General features: G+C 45.9%; 1 protein-coding gene across 6 annotated transcripts in view; it reads left to right on the forward strand.

Annotated features, from left to right (window-relative positions):
• Positions 1–21615, forward strand: part of LRRK2 (leucine rich repeat kinase 2) — a 155947-nt gene that overhangs the window by 64353 nt on the left and 69979 nt on the right. For all 6 annotated transcript variants that reach the window (XM_060194684.1, XM_060194683.1, XM_060194682.1 and 3 more), the window contains 8 exons: positions 1226–1484; positions 3516–3707; positions 6248–6366; positions 7558–7627; positions 8577–8788; positions 13481–13731; positions 15048–15196; positions 16881–16974. In XM_060194684.1, coding sequence (XP_060050667.1) covers positions 1226–1484; positions 3516–3707; positions 6248–6366; positions 7558–7627; positions 8577–8788; positions 13481–13731; positions 15048–15196; positions 16881–16974 — 1346 coding nt within the window. The remainder of the gene's footprint in view (positions 1–1225; positions 1485–3515; positions 3708–6247; positions 6367–7557; positions 7628–8576; positions 8789–13480; positions 13732–15047; positions 15197–16880; positions 16975–21615) is intronic.

The following is a 21615-nucleotide window of genomic DNA, read 5'->3' on the forward strand; positions in this document are numbered from 1 at the left end:
GAGGTAAAAGACATACAGAGAAGGAATGAGAGGTAGCAAAAAGGAGATACCTTTGATACCTCAGGCATGAAAGTTTTTACAGGGTTGAGTTGCGGCGCAGTAGCTTGAGTGCATGTGTTACCACTCGAAAGGACCTGGCTTCATGCCCTTACTTCCCACTTGCAGGAGGAAAGCTTCATGAACAGTGAAGCAGGCCTGCTGGTGTCTTTCTGTCTCTATTCCTTTCTGTCTCCCCCCTCACCTCTCAGTTTCTCAATATTCCATCAAAATATAGAAAAAAAAATAGTGCTCTGGGGGTCAGGCGGTAGCGCAGCAGGTTAAGTGCACATGGTGCCAAGTGCAAGGACCAATGTAAGGGTCCTGGTTCGAGCTACTGGCTCCCCACCTGCAGGGGAGCTGCTTCACAAGTGGTCTGTGAAGCAGGTCTGTAGGTGTCTGTCTTTCTCTCCCCCTCTGTCTTCCCCTCCTCTCTCAGTTTCTCTGTCCTATCCAACAACAACAACAAAAATAATAACCACCACAACAATAAAACAACCAGGGCAACAAGAGGGAAAAATAGCCTCCAGGAATAGTGGATTCGTAGTGCAGGCACTAAGCCCCAGCAATGGAGGCTTGCCTGGAGGCAAAAAAAAATAGTGCTCAAGATCCTGGGTTCAAACCCCTAGTCCCCACCTATAGAGGCGAAGCTTCATTAGTGGTGAAGTAGAGCTGTAGGCCTGCTGGTGTCTCTGTCTCTCCCTCTATCTCTACCTCCCCTCTCAGTTTCTCTCTGTCTCTATCCAATAATAAATAAATTGAAAAAGAGGAGAGGAAAAATGCTGGCTGGGAGCAGTGGATTTATAGTGCCAGCACCAAGCCCCAGAGATCACCCTGGTGGCAAAAAAAAAAAGTGCAAATCCTTTTACATAACCACTGAGCTGTGCTGTCTCCCCAGACTGTGAGGCCCCTCTTTTCATGTGGCTGCTGTGAAATTCAATGTTGACAGTGTCATTCTGTGTGTAGGTGGGGAGGCAGCTGCGCACCTGTATCACCTGTGGAGGTGTCACAGAGGTGTATGGGCTCCTGTGTCAGCCTCCTCCTCTGTGCATCCTGCTGTCCCCAGGGGCTGGCCAACCCTCCTGGGTAGACGGCCTATGCTGCCCTCACCTGTGTTCCGCTCAGTTCCCACCCTTCTCCCTGAGTGAGGCCACCAGGGTCACCCTGCCCACCGTGCTCTCCTCCCCAGGTGTGCGAGAAGGCCAGCAGCCCCCGGTTGGTGGAGCTGCTGCTGGATGGCGGCTGCCGGGAGCAGGACGTGCGCACAGCGCTGACCATCAGCCTGGGAAGGGGTGACGGCAGGGTCATCAGCCTGCTGCTGCGGCGGCTGGCCCTGGACCTGGCCAACAGCAGTGTTTGCCTGGGCGGCCTTTGCCTGGGCAGCCTCCAGCCATCCTGGCTCATCCCTTTGTTTCCACACAGGACTCCCAGTGTCCGCAGAGAAACAAGTGAGTCTTAGTGGGGCCGACCGCACATACTCACCGACAGCACCTTGCTCTGGCCATGGGTCTTCTGACCCCTCTTTTTAAAGATTTAGAGAGTCGGGCGGTAGCACAGATGGTTAAGTGCAGTGGCGCTAAGCGCAAGGATCGGCGTAAGGATCCCGGTTCAAGCCCCTGGCTCCCAACCTGCAGGGGAGTCACTTCACAAGCGGTGAAGCAGGTCTGCAGATGTCTATCTTTCTCTCCCCCTCTCTGTCTTCCCTTCCTCTCTCCATTTCTCTCTGTCCTATCCAACAACAACAACAATGTCAATAATAACTACAACAATAAAACAACAAGGGCAACAAAAGGAATTAAAGAAAAAAATTCTATTTATTAAAAAAAAAGATTTATTTATTACTGGATAGAGACAGAGCTTGAGAAGGGAGGTCAAGATAGGGAGAGAGACATCTCCAGCCCTGCTTCACCACTCACAAAGCTTTTTCCCCTGCAGGTAGGGACTGAGGTGCTCGAACCTGGGTCTTTGTGCACTGCAATTTGTGCACTGAACCAGGTGCACCAGTACTTGGCCCCCTTATTTCTTTATTTTTAATTTTTTTTATTATCTTTATTTATTGGGTTTAGACAGCCAGAAATCGAGAGGGAAAAGGGTGATAGGGAGAGAGACAGAGGGACACCTGCAACACTGCTTTACTACTCACAAAGCTTTCACCCTACAGGTGGGGACCGGGGGCTCAAACTCAGGTCCTTGCACCTTGTAACATGTGTGCTCACCCAGGTGCACCACCACTCATCCCACTCATCCCACCTTGTAACATGTGTGCTCACCCAGGTGCACCACCACTCATTTATATAATATAATTATATAAATTATATTACATATAATTTATATAATAAATTATATATATATATATAATTTATTGAATATTGGATAGAGACAGAAAGAGAGAGAGACAGACACCTGCAACACTGCTTTACCACTCACAAAGCTTTCTCCCTGCAGGCGGGGACCAGGGACTTGTACCTTGTAACATGTGTGCTTATGCTGTTGCGCCACCACCCGGCCCCCGGCTCCCATATATATAATTTATTGATTATTGACTAGAGACAGAAATTGAGGGGGAGGGAGAGACAGGGAGAGAGATGGAGAGACACCTTCAGTCCTGCTTCACCACTTGGCGTGAAGCCCTCTCAAGCCAAGGAGGCCATGCTCAGACTTGGACCTAACATGTGGCAGTGCAGACACACTGTCCAGCTGAGCTGTCTGTCTGACCTTACCCCACACAGTGATAATATGCACAGACACTGAACAAGGATTTGACTCCAGGGAGCTTCCACAACCTGTACGTATTCCTTATGTGGGCTCTGGGCTTTCAGGCTTCATGTCCCTGGCCCTTCCCTTGGTCAACTTAATCTCAGAAATATTTTTATATTTTTTGGTGGGGGCATCTCCAGAGAAGAACGAATACTAAGATAGGAAGTCAGATGTCAGAGCTGCACCACACATGGTACTGAGGATCTGTGTCTGTCTCCCGGGCTTCTCAGGATCAGACTTGAGTCTTGAGTAATTCAGTTTTCTTATCACATGAAAGCTTTGCGTAGGGGCCAGGCGGTGGCGCACCTGGTTAAGCACACACATTACAATGCACAAGGACCCAGGTTCAAGCCCCTGGTCCCATCTGCAGGGTGGAAGCTTCACCAGTGATGAAGTAGGGCTACAGATGTCTCTCTGTCTCTCTCCCTCTCTATCTCCCCTTTCCATCTCAATTTCTCTGTCTCTATCCAATAATAAATAAATGAATATATCTTAAAAAAAAAAAAAGAAAGAAAGCTTTCTGTAAAGTCCCATGATTCTTCAAAGATGTAGATTTCCCTGCCTGCTAAATATACTCTGTCAGGATGGTGAGGTGAACGGGCAATAAGAGTGAAACCTTTTTTTTGGAAACGTGAAACTGATGGGGCCTTGGGAATGTTGCATGTCTATGCTTGTGACCTGGGGAGATTGTGGGCGCTTCTGGAGTGTCTCTCTATTTTCAGACCTTGGGTCCACCCTGGCCAGGATGGTGCTCAGGTATCAGAGGCTTAGTGTGGCTGAGAACAGGGCGGCCTCCGGCTGTGACCACAATGCTGCTGAAGAAGATGGGCTTGACAAGTTGGATGACTGGACCTTCCTTCCCGAGTGTTTTGTGGACAATGTGTTTGGTCAGAATGATGACCTGGATAGTGAAGGTATTTATAGAAAAGAAAGTCCCCCCCCCATTTTGAAACACACAATGGGGGGGGGCGTGACACATCTGGTTAAGCGCACATAAGCACAAGGACCCACACAAGGATCTGGGTTTGAACCCCCACTACCCATCTGAGGGGAGACACTTCACAAGCTGTGAAGCAGGTCTGTAGGTGTCTCTCTTTCTCTCTCCCTCTCTATCTTCCCCCTCTCTATCAAAAAAACGGAAAAGTGGACACCAGGAGCAGTGAGTGGATTCTTAGTGCCAGCACCGAGCCCCAGTGATAACCTCAGAGGCAAAAAAAAAAAAAAAATTTCCTCCAGTTTTGAAACACATATCTCATGGTGCAGTGGGACTTGAGATGGAAGCTGACTTAATTCACTTAGAAACCTGAGAGAAAATACATTCTTTTATTAATATTTTCTACTGGAAGGTGGTTCATGGCTTACAATAAGTACAGTTGACACATGGGTGAAATTTCTAATTTCATCATGATAGATATTTACAAAACACTCCCACCCCCAGCCTAGGTCCTCCTCTGCCATCAGACACCAGGATTTGAGAGCCCCCCACCCCCCACCCAAAAGTCCTTTACTTTGGTGCAATACACCAAACCCAGTCCAAGTTCTGCTTTGTGTTTCCCCTTCTGTTCTTATGTCTCCACTTCCATCCATGAGTGAGATCATCCCATATTCATCCTTAATCTTTCTGACTGATCACACTTCACATGATTCCTTTGAGCTCCATCCAAGATGAGGTGAAGAAGGTGAATTCATCACTCTTAATAGCTGAATAGTATTCTATTGTGTATATAGACCAGGGCTTGCTCTTTCTATTTCTTTCTTTCTTTCTTCCTCTCTTTTCTTTCTTCCTTCCTTCCATTCTTTTTCTTTCAATTTTATTGGTTAAGACACAGGGATATTCAGAGGGGAGGGGAGATAGAGATGGAAAGAGAAAGACAACCTGCAGACCTGCTTCACCACTTGTGAAGCTCTACCCCACCCCCCAGATAGGGAGCAGGGGCCTAAACCCAGGTCCTTGGGCATGGTAATATGTGCACTTAACTGGGGACTGCACTGCCCACCTCCCTGCTACAGCTTTCTGTTGTTGGACTTCTAGTTGGCTAGGAGTTATGGTTCATCCAAGAGAACCATGTTGTGTTGATTGCATTACCATCTGAGCACAGGTGCCCTAACTGGGCATGGTCCCCACTGGCAGAGTGTGTTGAAGGCCCTGTCCCCCAGGGAATGTCCCCTTTGTTGCAGAGACTTTTAACTTGTCTCCTGCCCTGGTGGCTGCTGCCGTGGAAACCAGCTGGCTGGACTTGGGACTTGAGCCACCTGCCATCACTGATGGATAGTTCAGCCTTCACCCGCCTGATGACCCTCCACTTAGAGGATCTTTTCTTGTTCTTATTGGCCTCACCTGTATTTTCTCAGCCTTGCAGCCTCTGAGCTCTGTTCACACAAATATCTTTGACCTGTCTGTCCCTTTCGATCCACCCCTACCCAGAGAGGGTGAGCCTAAGACTCAGAGACTTTGTGTCTCCTCTTTCAGGGACTAAGAGCCGTGGGAGTCTACTGCCCTCTCTGAAACCAGTTGTCGGAAATATCTCTACAGCTTCCTACTTGTTTATATAATAGGAGGTTAAGGTAGATGTGGTTACTCCATCGTGGCAGGAAGAAGAATTTCTTTTAGGTGACCAGGTGGTGGCGCACCTGGTTAAGCGCACACATTACAATGTGCAAGGACCTGGGTTCAAGCCCTTAGTCCCCACCTGTAGGGGGAAAGCGTCACAAATGGTGAAGCAGGGCTTCAGGTGTCTCTCTGTCTCTCTCTGTCTGCCCTGCCCCTCTAGGTTTCTCTGTCTGTACCCAATAACAATAAGAAAAAAATTCTCTTTAAATATTCTAAGTGTAAAAAAAAAAAAGAAAGAAATACAGGCAGGGAAGACAGCACAGGTGTTCTGCAAATGACTTTCATGCCTGAGGCTCTAAGGTCTTAGGTTCAATCCCCAGCACCACCATCAGCCAGAGCTGAGCAGGGCTTTGGGTCCAATAACAATAACAACTCTTAATAATGGGGCTGAGGAGACAGTACAGTGGCTCTGCAAAAAGATTTTCCTGCCTGAGGCTCTGAGGGCTCAGGTTCAGTCCCCAGCACAACCATAAGCTGGAGCTGAACACGCAAGTAGTTCAGCCTGTTTCTGTCTTTCCCTAGAGGGACAGGGCTGTGGAGAGGTGGGGTTCCAGGACACATTGGTGAGGTTGTCTGCCCTGGGAAGTCCACCTGCATGTCAGGTATCAGGCTCAGGCAAAAATTATTAAAGTCATGGGCCCCTTGGAACATACCTAAAATAGAGTTCTAAGTTTCTTCCCACACAAAGACCCCCCAGCTTAATCTGCTCTATTCCTACCTTTGAGTTCCTGTTTATTAATCAGTGTGACCTGCTTTATATCTTACCACCTTTTAGCCACCAAGTTGCATACCCTACTAGGATTTCATCCTGAATCAATGTTTCTTTCTTTGTTTTTATCTTAGGAAGTGAAGGCTCATTTCTTGTGAAAAAGAAGTCCAATTCAATTAATGTAGGGGAATTTTACCGAGGTCCTGCCTTGCAACATTGCTCTCCGACTTTGCAAAGGCAAACCAGCTCGTTGGTAAGTAGCTTGGGGTCTCACTATGTGTGCCCTCACGCACCTGCTCTTTCTGACTGAAGCTGCGCACTGGGGCCAGGGGCTGTTTGTGCAGAAACTCCTGGCTGTGTTCATGTTCACTGTGTGGACAAAGATCTCATAGCTCTGAGGCTTCCATATCTAAAGCTTGTAAACATCTTAACCTTTGCACTTGTGACGTTTGATCTGTCTGTAATATATATGTATTGATGCCTTTCCTTTCTTTCTTTCTTTTTTTTTTTTTTTCCTCCAGGGTTATTGCTGGGGCTCAGTGCCTGCACCATGAATCCAGTGCTCCTGGAGACAGTTTTCCCCCCTTTTGTTGCCCTTGTTGTTGTAGCCTTGTTGTGGTTATTATTGCTGTTGTTGATGTTGTTTGTTGTTGGATAGGACAAAGAGATATCGAGAGAGGAGGGGAAGACAGAGGGGAAGAGAAAGATAGACACCTGCAGACCTGCTTCACTGCCTGTGAAGCGACTCCCCTGCAGGTGGGGAGCCGGGGGCTTGAACCGTGATCTTTACGCCGGTCCTTGCGCTTTGTGCCACATGCGCTTAACCGCTGTGCTACCCCCTGACTCCCTCCTTCCTTCCTTCCTTCCTTCCTTCCTTCCTTCCTTCCTTCCTTCCTTCCTTCTTTCCTTCCTTCCTTCCTCCCTCCCTTCCTTCCATCCTTCCTTCCTTTCTTTCTTTTTTCTTTCTTTCCTCCTTCCTTCCTTCCAGAATTATCACTGGAGCTCAGTACCAGCACTATGAATCCACTGCTCCTAATGGCCATTTTTTTCCGTTTTATTAGACAGAGAGAAATTAAGAGAGGATGGGGAGATAGAGAGGGAGAGAGACAGAAAGACACCTGCAGACTTGCTTCACCACTTGTGAAGCTTCCCCCCTGCAGGTGGGGAACTGGGGGCTTGAACCTGGATCCTTGAGCTTAGTACTGTGTGCACTTAACCAGGCATGCCACCATCTGGCCCGGATACCTTTTAGAGTGATTTTGTTCTTTTTCTCAGAGCCTGGGCCTGTGGGGGCCAGGTGACGTCCGTGTTCCCCACTGTGACTTCACTCCACGGACACATTAGCTAGAAGTCTTGAAGTGATTTCTAAGGACACCAGATAGGAAAATGCTTTTTTCCTGCTCTAGCAATGCATGGCATTTGATTACCAATGTCTGTTTAATAGGGACCCACGTTTGATCAGGAAGATTCACGGAAGCAAAAAAGAAAAAAGTTGCTCTCAGATGATTCATTCTGTAAGTATTTGAAACTGTTACAAGTGTGTGGGTGTTTTGAGCAATGCATAAGACTTTATTAAATTTCCCGATTGCTCAGATTTCCTAGGTGAGGATCTCATTTTAACCTCCAAATTGTGTTGAATTCATGCTTCACAGACTGTTGAAAAATGAATGACAGTTCTAGAAGTAAAATTTGACCTTGTGACCTGGGAGGTGGTGCAGTGGATAAAGTGCTGGGTGCTCAAACAGGAGGCTCTGAGTTTAATCCCTGGCATCGAATGGACTAGAGTAATGCTGCTCCCACTCTTCCTCTTCCTTTTCCTCCCCCTTCTTCCTCCCTCCTCCTCTCCCCTTCCTCTTCCTCCTCTTCTCCCTCCTCCTCTCTCTTCTATTCTCTCTCCTCTTTCTCTCCCTCCTCCTCTTCCTCCTTTCCCTCCTCTCCCTCTTTCTTCCCCCTCCTTCTTTCTCTCCTATTCTCCCTCCTCCTCCTCCTCTCCCTCCTTCTCTCCCTCTGCTTCTTCCTCCTCCTCTTTCTCTTATTCTCTCTCCTTCCTTCTCTCCCTCCTCCCCCTCCTCCTCTCCCTCTTCCCCTTCCTCCTCATCCCTTTCCCCTCCCCCTTCTTTTCTCCCCCGCCCCTGCTCCTCCTCTCCCTCCTGCTCTCCCTTCTTCACTTTGTAAATGAATAATTGCCTTTTTAAACTGTGCCTTTCCCATGTCATGGAATGCTTTCTTTCTTCCTTCTGTTTCCAGCATGTGAATGAAGCTGTTGCCCCATCTTCCACTTCCCCCAGGTCTCCTGCTGTCCTAATCTGGTCCAGAATTGACAGTTTGCTGTCCATTTTGGCCATAGGACTGTCTGCTGCATTGTCAACCTTTGGGGTAAAGCCCCAGGATCTCAGGGGAACTGAGCACTCATTAGTGACTCCAGTAGGTGCTGACACTCCTGCTGTTTGTTTTTGAAAACAGGGTCCTTGAAAGCTCACACAAGGCCCTCAGACAGCACCTCTCTGCTGACCTGTGAGCGAGAGCACATCACGTCGCTGGACCTCTCAGCTAATGAGCTGCGGGATGTGGATGCCCTGGGCCAGCCAGGGGTGCTCAGCAGGCCCCTGGAGCACCTGCAGAGGCTGGAGCTGCAGCAGAACCTTCTGTCTAGCTTCCCACCACTGCTCTGTGATGTAAGATCCCCTGCGTCGTCTGTAGTGTGTGTGCAGTGAGGATGGACGGAGGCTGTGCTTTGGGGCAGGAGCTGATGACTCCTAAGTCCCTTCCTCACAACAGCGGGTGTGTGTGTGTGTGTGTGTGTGTGTGTGTGTGTGTGTGTGTTGAGTGTGTCTGCGTGTGTGTGGGTGTGAGTATGTGTATGAGTGTCTGAGTGTGTGTGTGAGTTTATGAGTATGTGTATGAGAGTATGTGGGTGAGTATTTGAGTGTAAGTGTGTGTGTGTGAGTGAATGAATGTGTATGAGTGTGTGAATGGGTATGAGTGTATGAATGTATGAGTGTGTAGATGTGGGTGTGTATGTGAGTGTATATGAGTATGTGTGAAAGTATATGAGTGTGTATGTATAAGTGAGTGTGTGTCTGTGTGTGTGAGTATGAGTGTGTAGGTATGGGTGTGTATGTGAGTGTGTGTATGCTTATGTATGAGTGTGTGTTTGTGTGAGTGTAAATGTGAGTGTGTTTTTTTGTGTGTGAGTGCGTGAGTGTGTTTGTATGTGAAAGTGTGTAAGTGTATATAAGTTGCATGAATGCAAGTGTGAGTGTGTTTGTGTATATGTGATGTAAGCCCCTGAGAACAGACATGCCAGGTTTTTTAATTTTTTATTAATTTTTTATTAGGGACTTAACAGTGATTGACAAGATTGTGGGATAAGAGGGGTACAATTCCACATAGTTGCCACCACCAGTCTTCTGTGTTCCATCCCCTCCATTGGAAACTTCCTTATTCTTTATCCCTCTAGGAGTATGGACCAAAATTCTTTATGGGGTGCAGAAGGTGGGAGGTCTGGCTTCTGTAATTGCTTCTCTGCTGGACATGCGTGTTGGCAGGTGTGTCCACACCCCCAGCCTGTTTCTGCCTTTCCCTAGTGGGGCAGGGCTCATGTCAGGTCTTTTAGTGGTTCTGGTTTGTGTCAGGAGCTAACTCCCAGCTATGTTTCTCACAACAGCAGAGTGTGTGTGTGCAGGTGGAGAGGTGAAGGCAGTGCAGGTGGAGAGCTCAGGAATCCTAGCCTCTGTCCTCATAGTTCCTGGTAGCATCTCCAGGCCATTAGCAGGTGACACCTTTGATGGTTTCTTTTTAGTAAGCGGACACATGGCTTGTGTGTGGCTGGCTTGGTGATACAGGTTCCACCTCAGCTACTCCCACTGGTAAAAGCACCTCACTTCCTTTTCTGTAAAACACAGAGTCCTGAGTCTTAAAATTTATGTTTAAACATTTAATTTATTTATTATTGGATAGAGGTAGAGAGAAATTGAGAGGGAGAGAGAGACACACACAGAGACATCTGAAGCCCTCGTGAAGCACTCGTGAAGCCGGATCCTTGTGTGCACTGTAATGTGAGCACTTAACCAGATGGTGTCAGAGTTGAGAACAGGACTAGAAAACTGGATTAGGACAAAGAGTAGCTCCTAACATGAGGAAAGTATATAAATGCTGTTAACCCCATCCATCTTACCTGGGCCCATATCTGTTCATATTTTGCACAGGAGCCTGTGTGACCTCTGAGTCCCCGTGAGTCTGGGTTCACAGTCCATGGTCAGTCATAGATGGGAACATTCTAGACTGCACTCATTTCTGGTGTGCCACTGCCTGGCTCCTCTTAAAATTATATATATATATATATATATCTCAATAACCTTGATATTGTTTTTCAGATGCTCATTTCTAAAAGTTAAGGTATGAAATAATTGGCTGATAAATAACTGTGAATATTGGCTCATTTCATTGTTTTGATGAAGAATGGGTCAAAAGTAAAAGAAGACAACCAACTAATTAAAATGACCTTAATTTATCTTTAAAATGTGTTAAATTGAATTCTTGGACTACATTGCACAGTTAAAGGAGTGTATTTATTTAAAAATTAGTTTTTTGCAAATAGATCTTATCTCTTTTTTAATTAACTTTTTTATTATCTTTATTTATTTATTTATTGCATAGAGGCAGCCAGAAATCGAGAAAGAAGGGGGTAATAGAGAGGGAAGAGAGACAGAGAGACACCTGCCACACTGCTTTACCATTTGCAAGCCTTTCCCCTTGTAGGTGGGGACTGGGGACTTGGACCCGGGTCCTTATGTGTTGTAACATATGCACTCAACCAGATGTGCCACCACCTAGCCCCACAAATAGATTTTTTTCGATTTATTTATTTATTTATTTTATTGCCTCCAGGGTTATCACTGGGGCTCAATGTCTTCACTACAAATCCATCTCTCCTAGAGGTCAATCCCCCTCCTTTTTTCTTCTCCTTTTCTTCATTTCTATTTTATTTGACAGGACAGAGAGGAATTGAGAGATAAAAGGGAGAAAGAGAGACACCTGCAGTTCTGCTTCACTGCTTGTGAAGCATCCATCCTCTCCTCCCCTCTCCTCCCCTCCCCTCCCCTCCCTTCCCATTCCCTCTCCTCTCCTCTCTTCTCTCCTCTCCTCTCCTCCCCTCTCCTCTCCTCTCCTCTCCTCTCCTCTCCTCTCCTCTCCTCTCCTCTCCTCTCCTCTCCTCTCCTCTCTTCTCTCTTCCCCTCCCCTCCCCTCCCCTCCCCTCCCCTCTCCTCTCCTCTCCCCTCCTCTCCTCTCTCTTCCCTTCCCCTCCTTTCCTTCACTCTCCTTCTCTCTCTCCCCTCCCCTCCTTTCCCCTCTTCTCCTATCCTCCTCCCTCCCCTCTTCTCCTGTCCTCCTCTCTCCCCTCTTCTCCTCTCCTGTCCTCTCCTGTCCTCTCCTCTCCTCTCCCCTCCCTTCCCTTCTCTTACCCTCCCCTCCTCTCCTCTCTTGTGCTCTTCTATCTTCTCTCTCTTCCCCTCCTGTCTCTCTGTATATACATATCATAAAAATAGATGTGTCTTCAAAAAATAACTTTCTGAATTAAATATTAGAAATAACAATATTTTATTTTGGATAGTCTGATAAGAGCTAACATAGTGGAAGAGTTTTTGAAATCAATTCTGTGGAAAAATTCCATTTCTAAGCCTTTATAAGCATGGTAAAAAAATCTCTAGAACTCCTTATAAGAAAACAAGTATTTACAATCAAAGAAGAGTATAGGGAAGTCATCATTTTTGGCATTTTAGCTCTTTCACAATAATACATAGGAGGGACTTAAGAGTGGCACAATATATAAGAAGAAAGTGGGTTAGTATCATCCTAAAAATAGCAGTTGCTCAAATATAGAAAGTAAAGACTTGAGCTATAAAAGAGGAAGCTGTAAAATGCAGCCTGAATTGAACCACTACTATTTTCTTTTGCCATCACGGAAAGAGACAGGGAAATACCCAGTAACACCAAGGCCTCCTTCCGCACTGTGGGGGCAGGCCTGGAACCTGGGTGGTGGGTGTAAGGAAGCAAGTGCTCTCTGTATGTCAGTGAGCTGGCCAGCGTCAGCTACTGTTACATCCTTCTTGGTAAAGCCTGACTTAACTAAATGTATATCAGGGGCTAGCCAGGGGTGTACCTGGTTGAGTATATATGTTACAATACACAAGGACCCGGGTTTAAGTCCCTGGTCCCACCTGCAGGGGGAAAGCTTCACGAGTAGTGAAGCAGGGCTGTAGCTTTCTCTTGTCTCTCCTCTTCTCTATCACTGCCTTACTCTGGATTTCTGGCTGTCTCTATACAATATATGAAGAGAATTAAAAAAAATTTAAAACATTATATAAGTTTCTAAAGTCTAGATATTTAAAGACAGTGTCCCAGGACTATGTTGCTCTTGTTTAGTCACTAAATCCTGTGTCCAGATACTTGCTGAGCCTCATCCTGCTTCCATCTTACTCTATAGAAGTAATTTATAATTAGGGAGTCGGGTTGTAGCGCAGCGGGTTAAGCGCAGGTGGCGCTAAGCACAAGGACCCGCATAAGGATCCTGGTTCAAGCCCTGGCTCCCCACCTGCAGGTGTGTGGCTTCACAAGCGTGAAGCAGGTCTGCAGGTGTCTATCTTTCTCTCCCTCTCTCTGTCTTCCCCCTCCCCTCTCCATTTCTCTCTGTCCTATCCAACAACAATGACAACAATAATAACTACAACAATAAAAAAAAAAAAGAAGTAATTTATAATTAAACCCTAAATCTTACTTTTGGGATCCTGTTTCTGACAGTTTATTTGTTGCATTTTTCTGGCTCTACTCAGTTTATAGCAGAGATGGCTGGATCAGTCAGTACACTTATTTTTTCTTGTGGACCGTTTTCTATTATTACTATTTTTATTTTATTTTATTTTATTTATTTCTTCATGGCTGTAATTACTGGAAGTCTGGAAGGCAGCAATACTGGCCAACCTAGAATTTCTGTGTTGAGTCATAACAGAGATATAAATTATTATTATTATTTTTTGCCTCCAGGGTTATTGCTGGGGCTCAGTGCCTGCACTATGAATGTACTGCTCATGGAGACTATTTTTTCTTTTTGTTGCCCTTGTTGTTTATCGTTGTTATTGCTGCTATTGTTGTTGGGTAAGATAGGGAGAGATCGAGAGAATAGAGGAAGACAGAGAGGCAGAGAGATAGATACCTGTAGACCTGCTTCACCTCTTGTGAAGCAATCCCCCTGCAGGCGGGGAGCTGGGGGCTTGAACCGGGATCCTACATTGGTCCTTGCGCTTTGCGCCATGGTTACTCAACCCACTGCATCACCACCCAGTCCTCATAAATCATTTTCTTTCCAGACCCTGAGGAGTCTGACATACTTGGACTTGCACAGCAATAAGTTCACTTCGTTTCCCTCTCACTTGTTGAAAATGAACCGGATCGCCAGCCTGGACGTCTCTCGGAATGACATCGGGCCCTTGGTGGCTTTGAATCCTGCTGTGAAATGTGCAACCCTGAGGCAGCTGAACCTGTCCTACAATCAGCTGTCAGCTCTTCCCGAGAACCTGGGCTCCGTGGTGGGAAGACTGGAGCAGCTCCTCCTGGAAGGGTAGGAATGGCTCACGGAGCCCGGGGAGGCCTTGCTCAGGCATGTCATAGGTTGGCCAAGGACACTGAAATGTTTTTTTTTTCTTTAAGTTTTATTTGGGGGATTAATGGCTTATAGTAGACTCAGTTGTTGGTAAATGGGTCAAATTTCTCAGTTTTCTGCAAAAGCCTCTTTCCCCAGCCTAGGTCTTCCTCCACCATCAGGCACCAGGACCTGAAAGCCCCCCAACCCCAGAATCCTTTGCTTTGGTGCAATAAACCAAACCCAGTCCATGTTCTGCTTTGTTTCCCCTTTCTCTTCTTCTTTCTCAACTTCTGTCCATGAGTGAGATTAGACCATATTCTTCCTTCTCTTTCTGGCTGATCTCACTTCACTTGATTCCTTCAAGCTCCATCCCAGATGAGGTGAAGAAGGTGAATTCATCATTCTTTTATTTATTTATTTATTTATTTATTTATTTATTTATTTATTTATTCCCTTTTGTGGCCCTTGTTGTTTTATTGCAGTTGTTATTTTGTTTATTTTATTGTAGTTGTTATTGTTGTTGATGTTGTCATTGTTGGATAGGTCAGAGAGAAATGGAGAGAGGAGGGGAAGACAGGGGGAGAGAAAGATAGACACCTACAGACCTGCTTCACCGCTTGTGAATCAACTCCCCTGCAGGTGGGGAGCTGGGGGCTTGAACCGGGATCCTTATGCTGGTCCTTGCTCTTGGCGCCACGTGTGCTTAACCCGCTGCACTACCACCCGACTCCCGAATTCATCATTCTTTATAGCTGAGTATTATTCCATTGTGTATAAAGACTACAACTTGCTCAGCCACTCATCTGTTGTTGGGCACTTGGGTTGCTTCCAGGTTTTGGCTATTATAAATTATGCTGCTACGAATACAGTTATACACAGAACTTTTTGGATGTGTTTGAATGGGTGTGTTTGGTTCCTTAGGATCTATCCCCAGGAGAGGAATTGCAGGGTCACAGGGAAGGTCCACTTCTAGCCTTCTGAGAGTTCTCAGGACTGCTCTCCACAAGGGTTAGACCCACTGACATTCCCACCAGCAGTGCAGGAGAGTTCCTTTCTCCCCATAACCTCTCCAGTATTTGTTGCTGCTGTCCTTTCTCAGGATACTTGAGGTGGTTTTTAGTGGAGCAAACTGTAAGTAACATGATAAAAGATAAAGACAGACAATGTTACAACATTGATCCTTTTCAGAACTAATAAGCCTGGAGTGATGCTGTTCTTTGGAGATTGTTTTAACTCTTTTTCTTCAGAGCATGTAGGTTTGTACAATCTAATTCTCTTTTTTTTTTGGCTAGAAATAAAATATCAGGAATATGTTTGCCCTTGGACCTCAAGGAACTGAAGATGTTAAACCTTAGCAAAAACCACATTTCTTCACTGCCAGAGGACTTTCTGGAAGCGTGTCCGAAAGTGGAGAGTTTCAGTGCCCGGATGAATTTTCTCTGTAAGTATTTGAGATGAGTCTTCTGACCAGTCCTTGTTAGTGTATCAGATGAGCCACATATGGACTTCCTAGGGGAGTTGACAGGGGATGTTATCATTTAACAATTAAGCTGGACTTGCAGATATGAAGTTAGCAGGTCAGTGATCAAAAGAATCAAGCTGTCAAACCACGAAAAGCTGGAGGAAACTAAGAATTCTGCTTAGAGTACAGTTTCAGCTATGTGATGTTTTGGATAGGCAAGTCTGGCGCTGGTGGCGGTGGGGAGGGGTAGACAGCATAATGGTTATGCAAAGAGATTCTCATGCCTGAGGCTCTCTGAAGTCCTGGGTTCAATCCCCTGCATCACCATAAGCCAGAGCTGGGCAGTGCTCTGGGGAAGAAAGGAAGGAAGGAAGGAAGGAAGGAAGGAAGGAAGGAAGGAAGGAAGGAAGGAAGGAAGGAAAAAGAAAGAAAGAAAGAAGGAAAGAAAGAAAGAAAGAAAGAGAAAAGTCTGGGGCTGGGTGGGGGTAGACAGTATAATGCATAGTGGTTATGCAAACAGACTCTCATTCTTGAGGTTCCATAGCCCCCCAGCTCCCCACCTGCAGGGGAGTCGCTTCACAAGCAGTGAAGCAGGTCTGAAGGTGTCTTTCTCTCCCCTTTCTGTCTTACCCTCCTCTTTCGATTTCTCTCTGTCCTATCCAACAACAATGACATCAATAATAACTACAACAATAAAACAATAAGGCCAACAAAAAGGGAATAAATAAATATTTAAAAATAAATATTTAAAAATTGGAGACTGCTAAGACCATTTGTCTAAGGAATAAATCATGTCTCTAGTCATTTTATTTCTTAAAAAAAAACTTTTAAGTATATTTATGCATTGGATAGAGACAGCCAGAAATCAAGTGAGAAGGGATAGATAGAGAGGGAGAGAGAAAGAGAGACACCTTCATCCCTGCTTCACCACTTAAACAGATTTTCCCTTACAGGTGGGGACTGGAGGTTCACATTGTAATGTGTGCTCAACCAAGTACTCCACCACATGGCCCTCTAGTCATTTTCTTACAGCTATACTTATTTGGAAACTCAAAGGCTACCTTGCCTACCTCTTTCATTTTAGATGAGAACATAGGCTATATATATTTCCTCAGTATTCATGATCGCCTTGCATAGGATTTTATTCCTTCTAATCCTCATGCTTTTCTCTAGAAATGCATAAAATATTTCCGAATGTTGAGAACTCTAAGATGTTCCACTGTATTTTATCTAGTGTTTTTTATTCTATATTTTATTTGTGATTAATAATGGTTTACAGGATCATAAGATTATAGGGTACAGTTCCACGCCACACCCACCGCCAAAGTTCTGTGCCTTCATGCCCCCATGCTGTGTAAAGTATGTCACAGATTTTACACTTCATTTGAAATGAATATTGTAAAAATCTTTAATTTGTGCATATATTGGACAGACATTTATATTTAGTCTTTGTTTTTTTAACTTTCAGATGATAAGGTTCTTAGAGACACACTGTGTAGATTCAATGCATAGCAGTAGCCTTGGGCATAATGCTTCATTGTAAAAATAGATTTCTAGAATTGTCTGTGTGATGATGAAGATGAATGACCATTGATTGCTTTGCTAATTGTGGAATAGAATGGAAATCTAGGAAAGTGGTTCTAACTCTGCTTTTTCCTTTTAGCTGCTATGCCGTTTTTGCCTTCTTCTGTGACAAACCTAAAATTATCTCAAAATAGATTTACTTCTGTCCCAGAAGCGATTTTAAACCTCCCACAGTAAGTTCATTTTTGTATTTTTTTCCTTTTTATTGGGGTGTTAACGGTTTACAGTAAGTACAGTTGTTGACACATTGGTAAAAACTTCTCATCTTAGCATAACAGGTGCCTGCAAAATTCACCCCCAGCCTAAGCCCCCCTTCTCCCATCATGTACCAGGAATTAAAGCCACCCCCACCCTTCCCAGAGTCCTTGACTTTGGTGCAACACACCAATATTGCTTTGATTTTTAAAACCACACTGACTGGACTGAGGAGACAGCATAATGGTTATGCAAAAGACACATGAAAGTCTGAGGCTTCCGAAGTCCCAGGTTCAATCTCCAGTACCACCTTAAGCCAAAGCTGAGCAGTTCTCTAATCTTTCTGTGTCTCACACTCTCATTAAAATAAAATAAATTAAAAAATATATGTATATATATCCACACTAACTAAAACAGATCATTCAGATACATGGCTTTGAGTCAGGCAAATAAGTTTCACTGATTTATAAATCTCCCCTGTTTCATGTTTGTAAATCTGTGGATATTTGACTTTTACTAGACAAAAAGGCCCAAACAGTTACTTCTACTGTACTCTTAATCTAGCATGCTATTGTATAGAACCCATTTATTATTATTCAGTAAATTGTTAAATTGCTACAATCAAAATGAGATGGCACTTGCTGTTGTTTTAAGTGAACAGTTCACTTACTCTCAGGTTGACATGTTGCTAAGATACTGTTGAACTTATACTTGTGTTGAAGTGTTATTTTGGTGAAGACTAGAACAGTTTACATAGTTACAGCTACTTGGAGATGGTTCTGGTTAATTTCATTTTTTTTTAAAAAAGGAAGCTGTTCTTATAATCAAAGTAATTTTGTTTTATTTAGGTCTTTGTTAGGTATCTCTATACAGAATTTATGAGAACGTTCAGAAACTTTTTTTTATTATCTTTATTTATTGGATAGAGACAGCCAGAAACTGAGAGGCTAGGGGAGATAGAGAGGGAGAGAGAAAGAGAGATACCTGCAGACCTGCTTCACCACTCGTGAAGCTTCCCCCTGCAGGTGGGGCTGAGGGGTGCACTTGAGTTCTTGTGCACTGTAGTATGTGCACTTAACCAGCTGAACCACTGCTTTGCCCCCCGCAGGGACCCTGGTTCAAGACCCCTGGCTCCCAGTCTGTGTGTGTGTGTAGGGGGGGGGATGCTTCACAAGGAGGAAGCAAATCTGCAGCTGTCTATCTTTCTTTCTCCCACTCTATACCCCCCTCCTCTCTCAATTTCTCTCTGCCGAGTAAAACAATGGAAAAGATGGCCGTTAGGAGTAGTGTATTCATATAGTGCAGTCCCTAAGCCCCAGCTGGGTTGTTGTGCATTTAGTTGAGCTCATGTCACCATACACAAGGACCCGGGTTCAAGCCCCACCTGTAAGAGGGAAGCTTTACAAGTGGTGAAGCAGGGCTGCAGGTGTCTCTCATCCTCTCTTCCTCTCTATCATCTTATCTTCATTTTTTCCTCTCTCTCCAGTAAATAAATAATAAATCAATAAAATATTTAAAAGAGAGTAGCAGGAACCGTCTGCCATATGCTGCTGACCTGATCTGGAGACTCCACACCACGGGCAGTTTCATCAGCAGGCCTATTGTCTGTGAGGGTGTTGGTCCTTTCCACTAAGACTCCTGCATTGCCTTCTTCTTCTGGGGAATGTGTTCACCCCCACTCAGGATCACAGACAACCACCAGCCACTCCTGAAACTGGGGTGGGGGTGTCATCCTGAGCTTGTGGCTAAGTGACATGGCACTGCACTGACTTTCCAAAAAATGATGGATGGACATGTCAAGGTTTTTGTTTGTTTGTTTGTTTGTTTCTTGCACTGAGGTCTCAAGAATGTGCTATACCACTGCTGTGGGCAGAGAGACAGAGAGGAGAGACCCCATAGCCCTGCCTACCCCCCATGGGGCTTCCTGGGTGCTATGCATGGTGCTGAGAGAGGAGAGACCCCACAGCCCTGCCCACCCTCTATGGAGCTCCCTGGATGTTGGCCATGGTGTTGAGAGAAGAGAGATCCCACAGCCCTGCCCACCCTCTGTGGAGCTCCCTGGGTGTTGGCCATGGTGTTGAGAGAAGAGAGATCCCACAGCCCTGCCCACCCTCTGTGGAGCTCCCTGGGTGTTGGCCATGGTGTTGACAGAAGAGAGATCCCACAGCCCTGCCCACCCTCTGTGGATCTCCCTGGGTGTTGGCCATGGTGTTGAGAGAAGAGAGATCCCACAGCCCTGCCCACCCTCTGTGGAGCTCCCTGGGTGTTGGCCATGGTGTTGACAGAAGAGAGATCCCACAGCCCTGCCCACTCTCTGTGGAGCTCCCTGGATGTTGGCCATGGTGTTGAGAGAAGAGAGATCCCACAGCCCTGCCCACCGTCTGTGGAGCTCCCTGGGTGTTGGCCATGGTGTTGAGAGAAGAGAGATCCCACAGCCCTGCCCACCCTCTATGGAGCTCCCTGGGTGTTGGCCATGGTGCTGAGAGAGGAGAGAACCTATAGCCCTGCCCAACCACCATGAGGCTCCCTGGGTGTTGTCCCATGTGGCACCTGTGATTAAACCCAGGACATCATGAATGTAGAGTGTGCACTCTGCCTGTTGAGCTACCTCTTGGCCTTGAGATTGACAGTCTTATGTGTCTGCAGTTGAGAAGTCAGCCTTCAATTCTGTGTCTGATGGTCTTTGTTCACTCAGTGCTTGTGAGAAGACCTTTTCTAGCCCACTGACGCTTGTGTGTATATGGAAACTCACAGGCTTCCTGCCACCCTGAGACAGGCAGTGAGCTACTCACATCATGGGCAGTGTTCACTCAGCCCCCAATACCAAAAAAACTGCATGTTGGTTCTCTGAATGTTGGGGAGCAGAGGCTTTTTTTTTGCCTCCAGGAATAACACTGGGTCTACATACTGGCACTAAGAATTCACTGCTCCTGGTGGCCTTTTAAAAAATTTTTATTAGCGGGAGTTGGGTGGCAGTGCCGCTGGTTAAGCGCACGTGGTGCAAAGCACAAGGACTGGCTTAAGGACCCCGGTTAGAGCCCCCAGCTCCCCACCTGCAGGGGAGTCACTTCACAGGCAGTGAAGCAGGTCAAAGGTGTTTATCTTTCTCTCCCCCTCTCTGTCTTCCCCTCCTGTCTCCATTTCCCTCTGTCCTATCCAACAATGATGACATCAATAATAACTACAACAATAAAACAAGGACGAGAAAAGGGAATTAATAAATATTAAAAAGAATTTTATTAGCTAGGACAGTGAGACATTGAGAGAGGAGGAAGAAATTGAGTGAGAGAGACAGAGCAATACCTGTAGCCCTACATCATCACTCTTGAAGCTTTCTCCATGCAGGTGGGGACCAGGGGCTTGAACCTGGGTCCTTGCTTATTATAATGTTAGTGTTCAGCCAGGTGCATCACCACCTGGTCCTTTCCTTTTTACTTATTTGATAGGGAAGAAAAAAAATTGAAAGAGGAGGGGAAGATAGAAATGGGGAGAGTGGGAGTTGGGTGGTGGCACAGTGGGTTGAGTGCCGGTGGTGCAGGGTGCAGGGAACACCGGCGTGGGGGGTCCCAGTTCAGTTTGAGCCCCCAGCTCTCCACCTGCAAGGGGGTAACCTCAAGGGCAGTGAGGCAGGTCTGCAGGTGTCTTTCTTTCCCCCTCTCTGTATTCCCCTTCTCTCTCCATTTCTTTCTGCCCTGTCCAATGGTGATGACATCAACAATAACTACAAGGGTGGAATAACAAGGGCAACAAAGGGGGATGAATAAATAAATATTTAAAAGAGAGACAGAGAGAGAGGAAGAGACAGAGACATCTTCAGACTTGCTCCACCACTTATGAAGCTTCCTCCCAGCAGGTGGGGGTCAGGAGCCTGAACCCAGATCCTCGTGTGGGTCCTTGTGCTTAGTACTATGTGCGCTTAACTGAATGTGCCACTGCCGGGACCCCTGGGAGCAGAGCTTTGTTTGTAACTCAGGTTTGAAAAGTAAACTTCCTCACACCAGGAGAGAGAGAAAAGAGGTTTTATTGAGTGTCCCCCTATGTGCATCTCCCTGTTTCTCCTGCTTCTTCTTCTAGCGTTTGCCCTTCTTCCGTAGCCAGTCAACAGCGTCAGGTTGAAAGCTGTCAGGAGCTGCTTGTTGCTGGCTTTGAAAGTGACTGGGATCCATGTGGATTCAGTCGGCTAGGAAGGATCGTCAGTTTCCCCAATGAATGGGTACTCACAGGATGCACCACGAGAAGGTCGATCCAATGCAACCTAAATCACCATCTCTCTAATGTCTCTCATGGGCTTACCATCTCTCTGGACCAGGTGTCTGTACAGACAACAGTGTTAAGTATAAGTGTTTTCTAGGCATACTCCAAATGTCTTAAGAGTATTCATAAACTCCTAAAGGGCTGAATGATCTCTCTTTTGTAAAAAAAAAAAAAAACTATTTATTTGTTACTGGATAGTGACAGAGAGAAATCAAGAGAGATAGGAGGGGGATAGAGAGGGAGAGACACAGAGATGATTGCCCAGTGGACAGTGCAGTCCATGGCTGAAGAGTCAGCTCCCCGGGCTTCCTGTGAGTGGGACTGGAAGGAAGGAAGGAAGGAAGGAGGAATGGAGGGAGGGAAAT

The sequence above is a fragment of the Erinaceus europaeus genome, chromosome 7 (assembly GCF_950295315.1).
Source record: "Erinaceus europaeus chromosome 7, mEriEur2.1, whole genome shotgun sequence".
Taxonomy (NCBI): Eukaryota; Metazoa; Chordata; class Mammalia; order Eulipotyphla; family Erinaceidae; genus Erinaceus; species Erinaceus europaeus.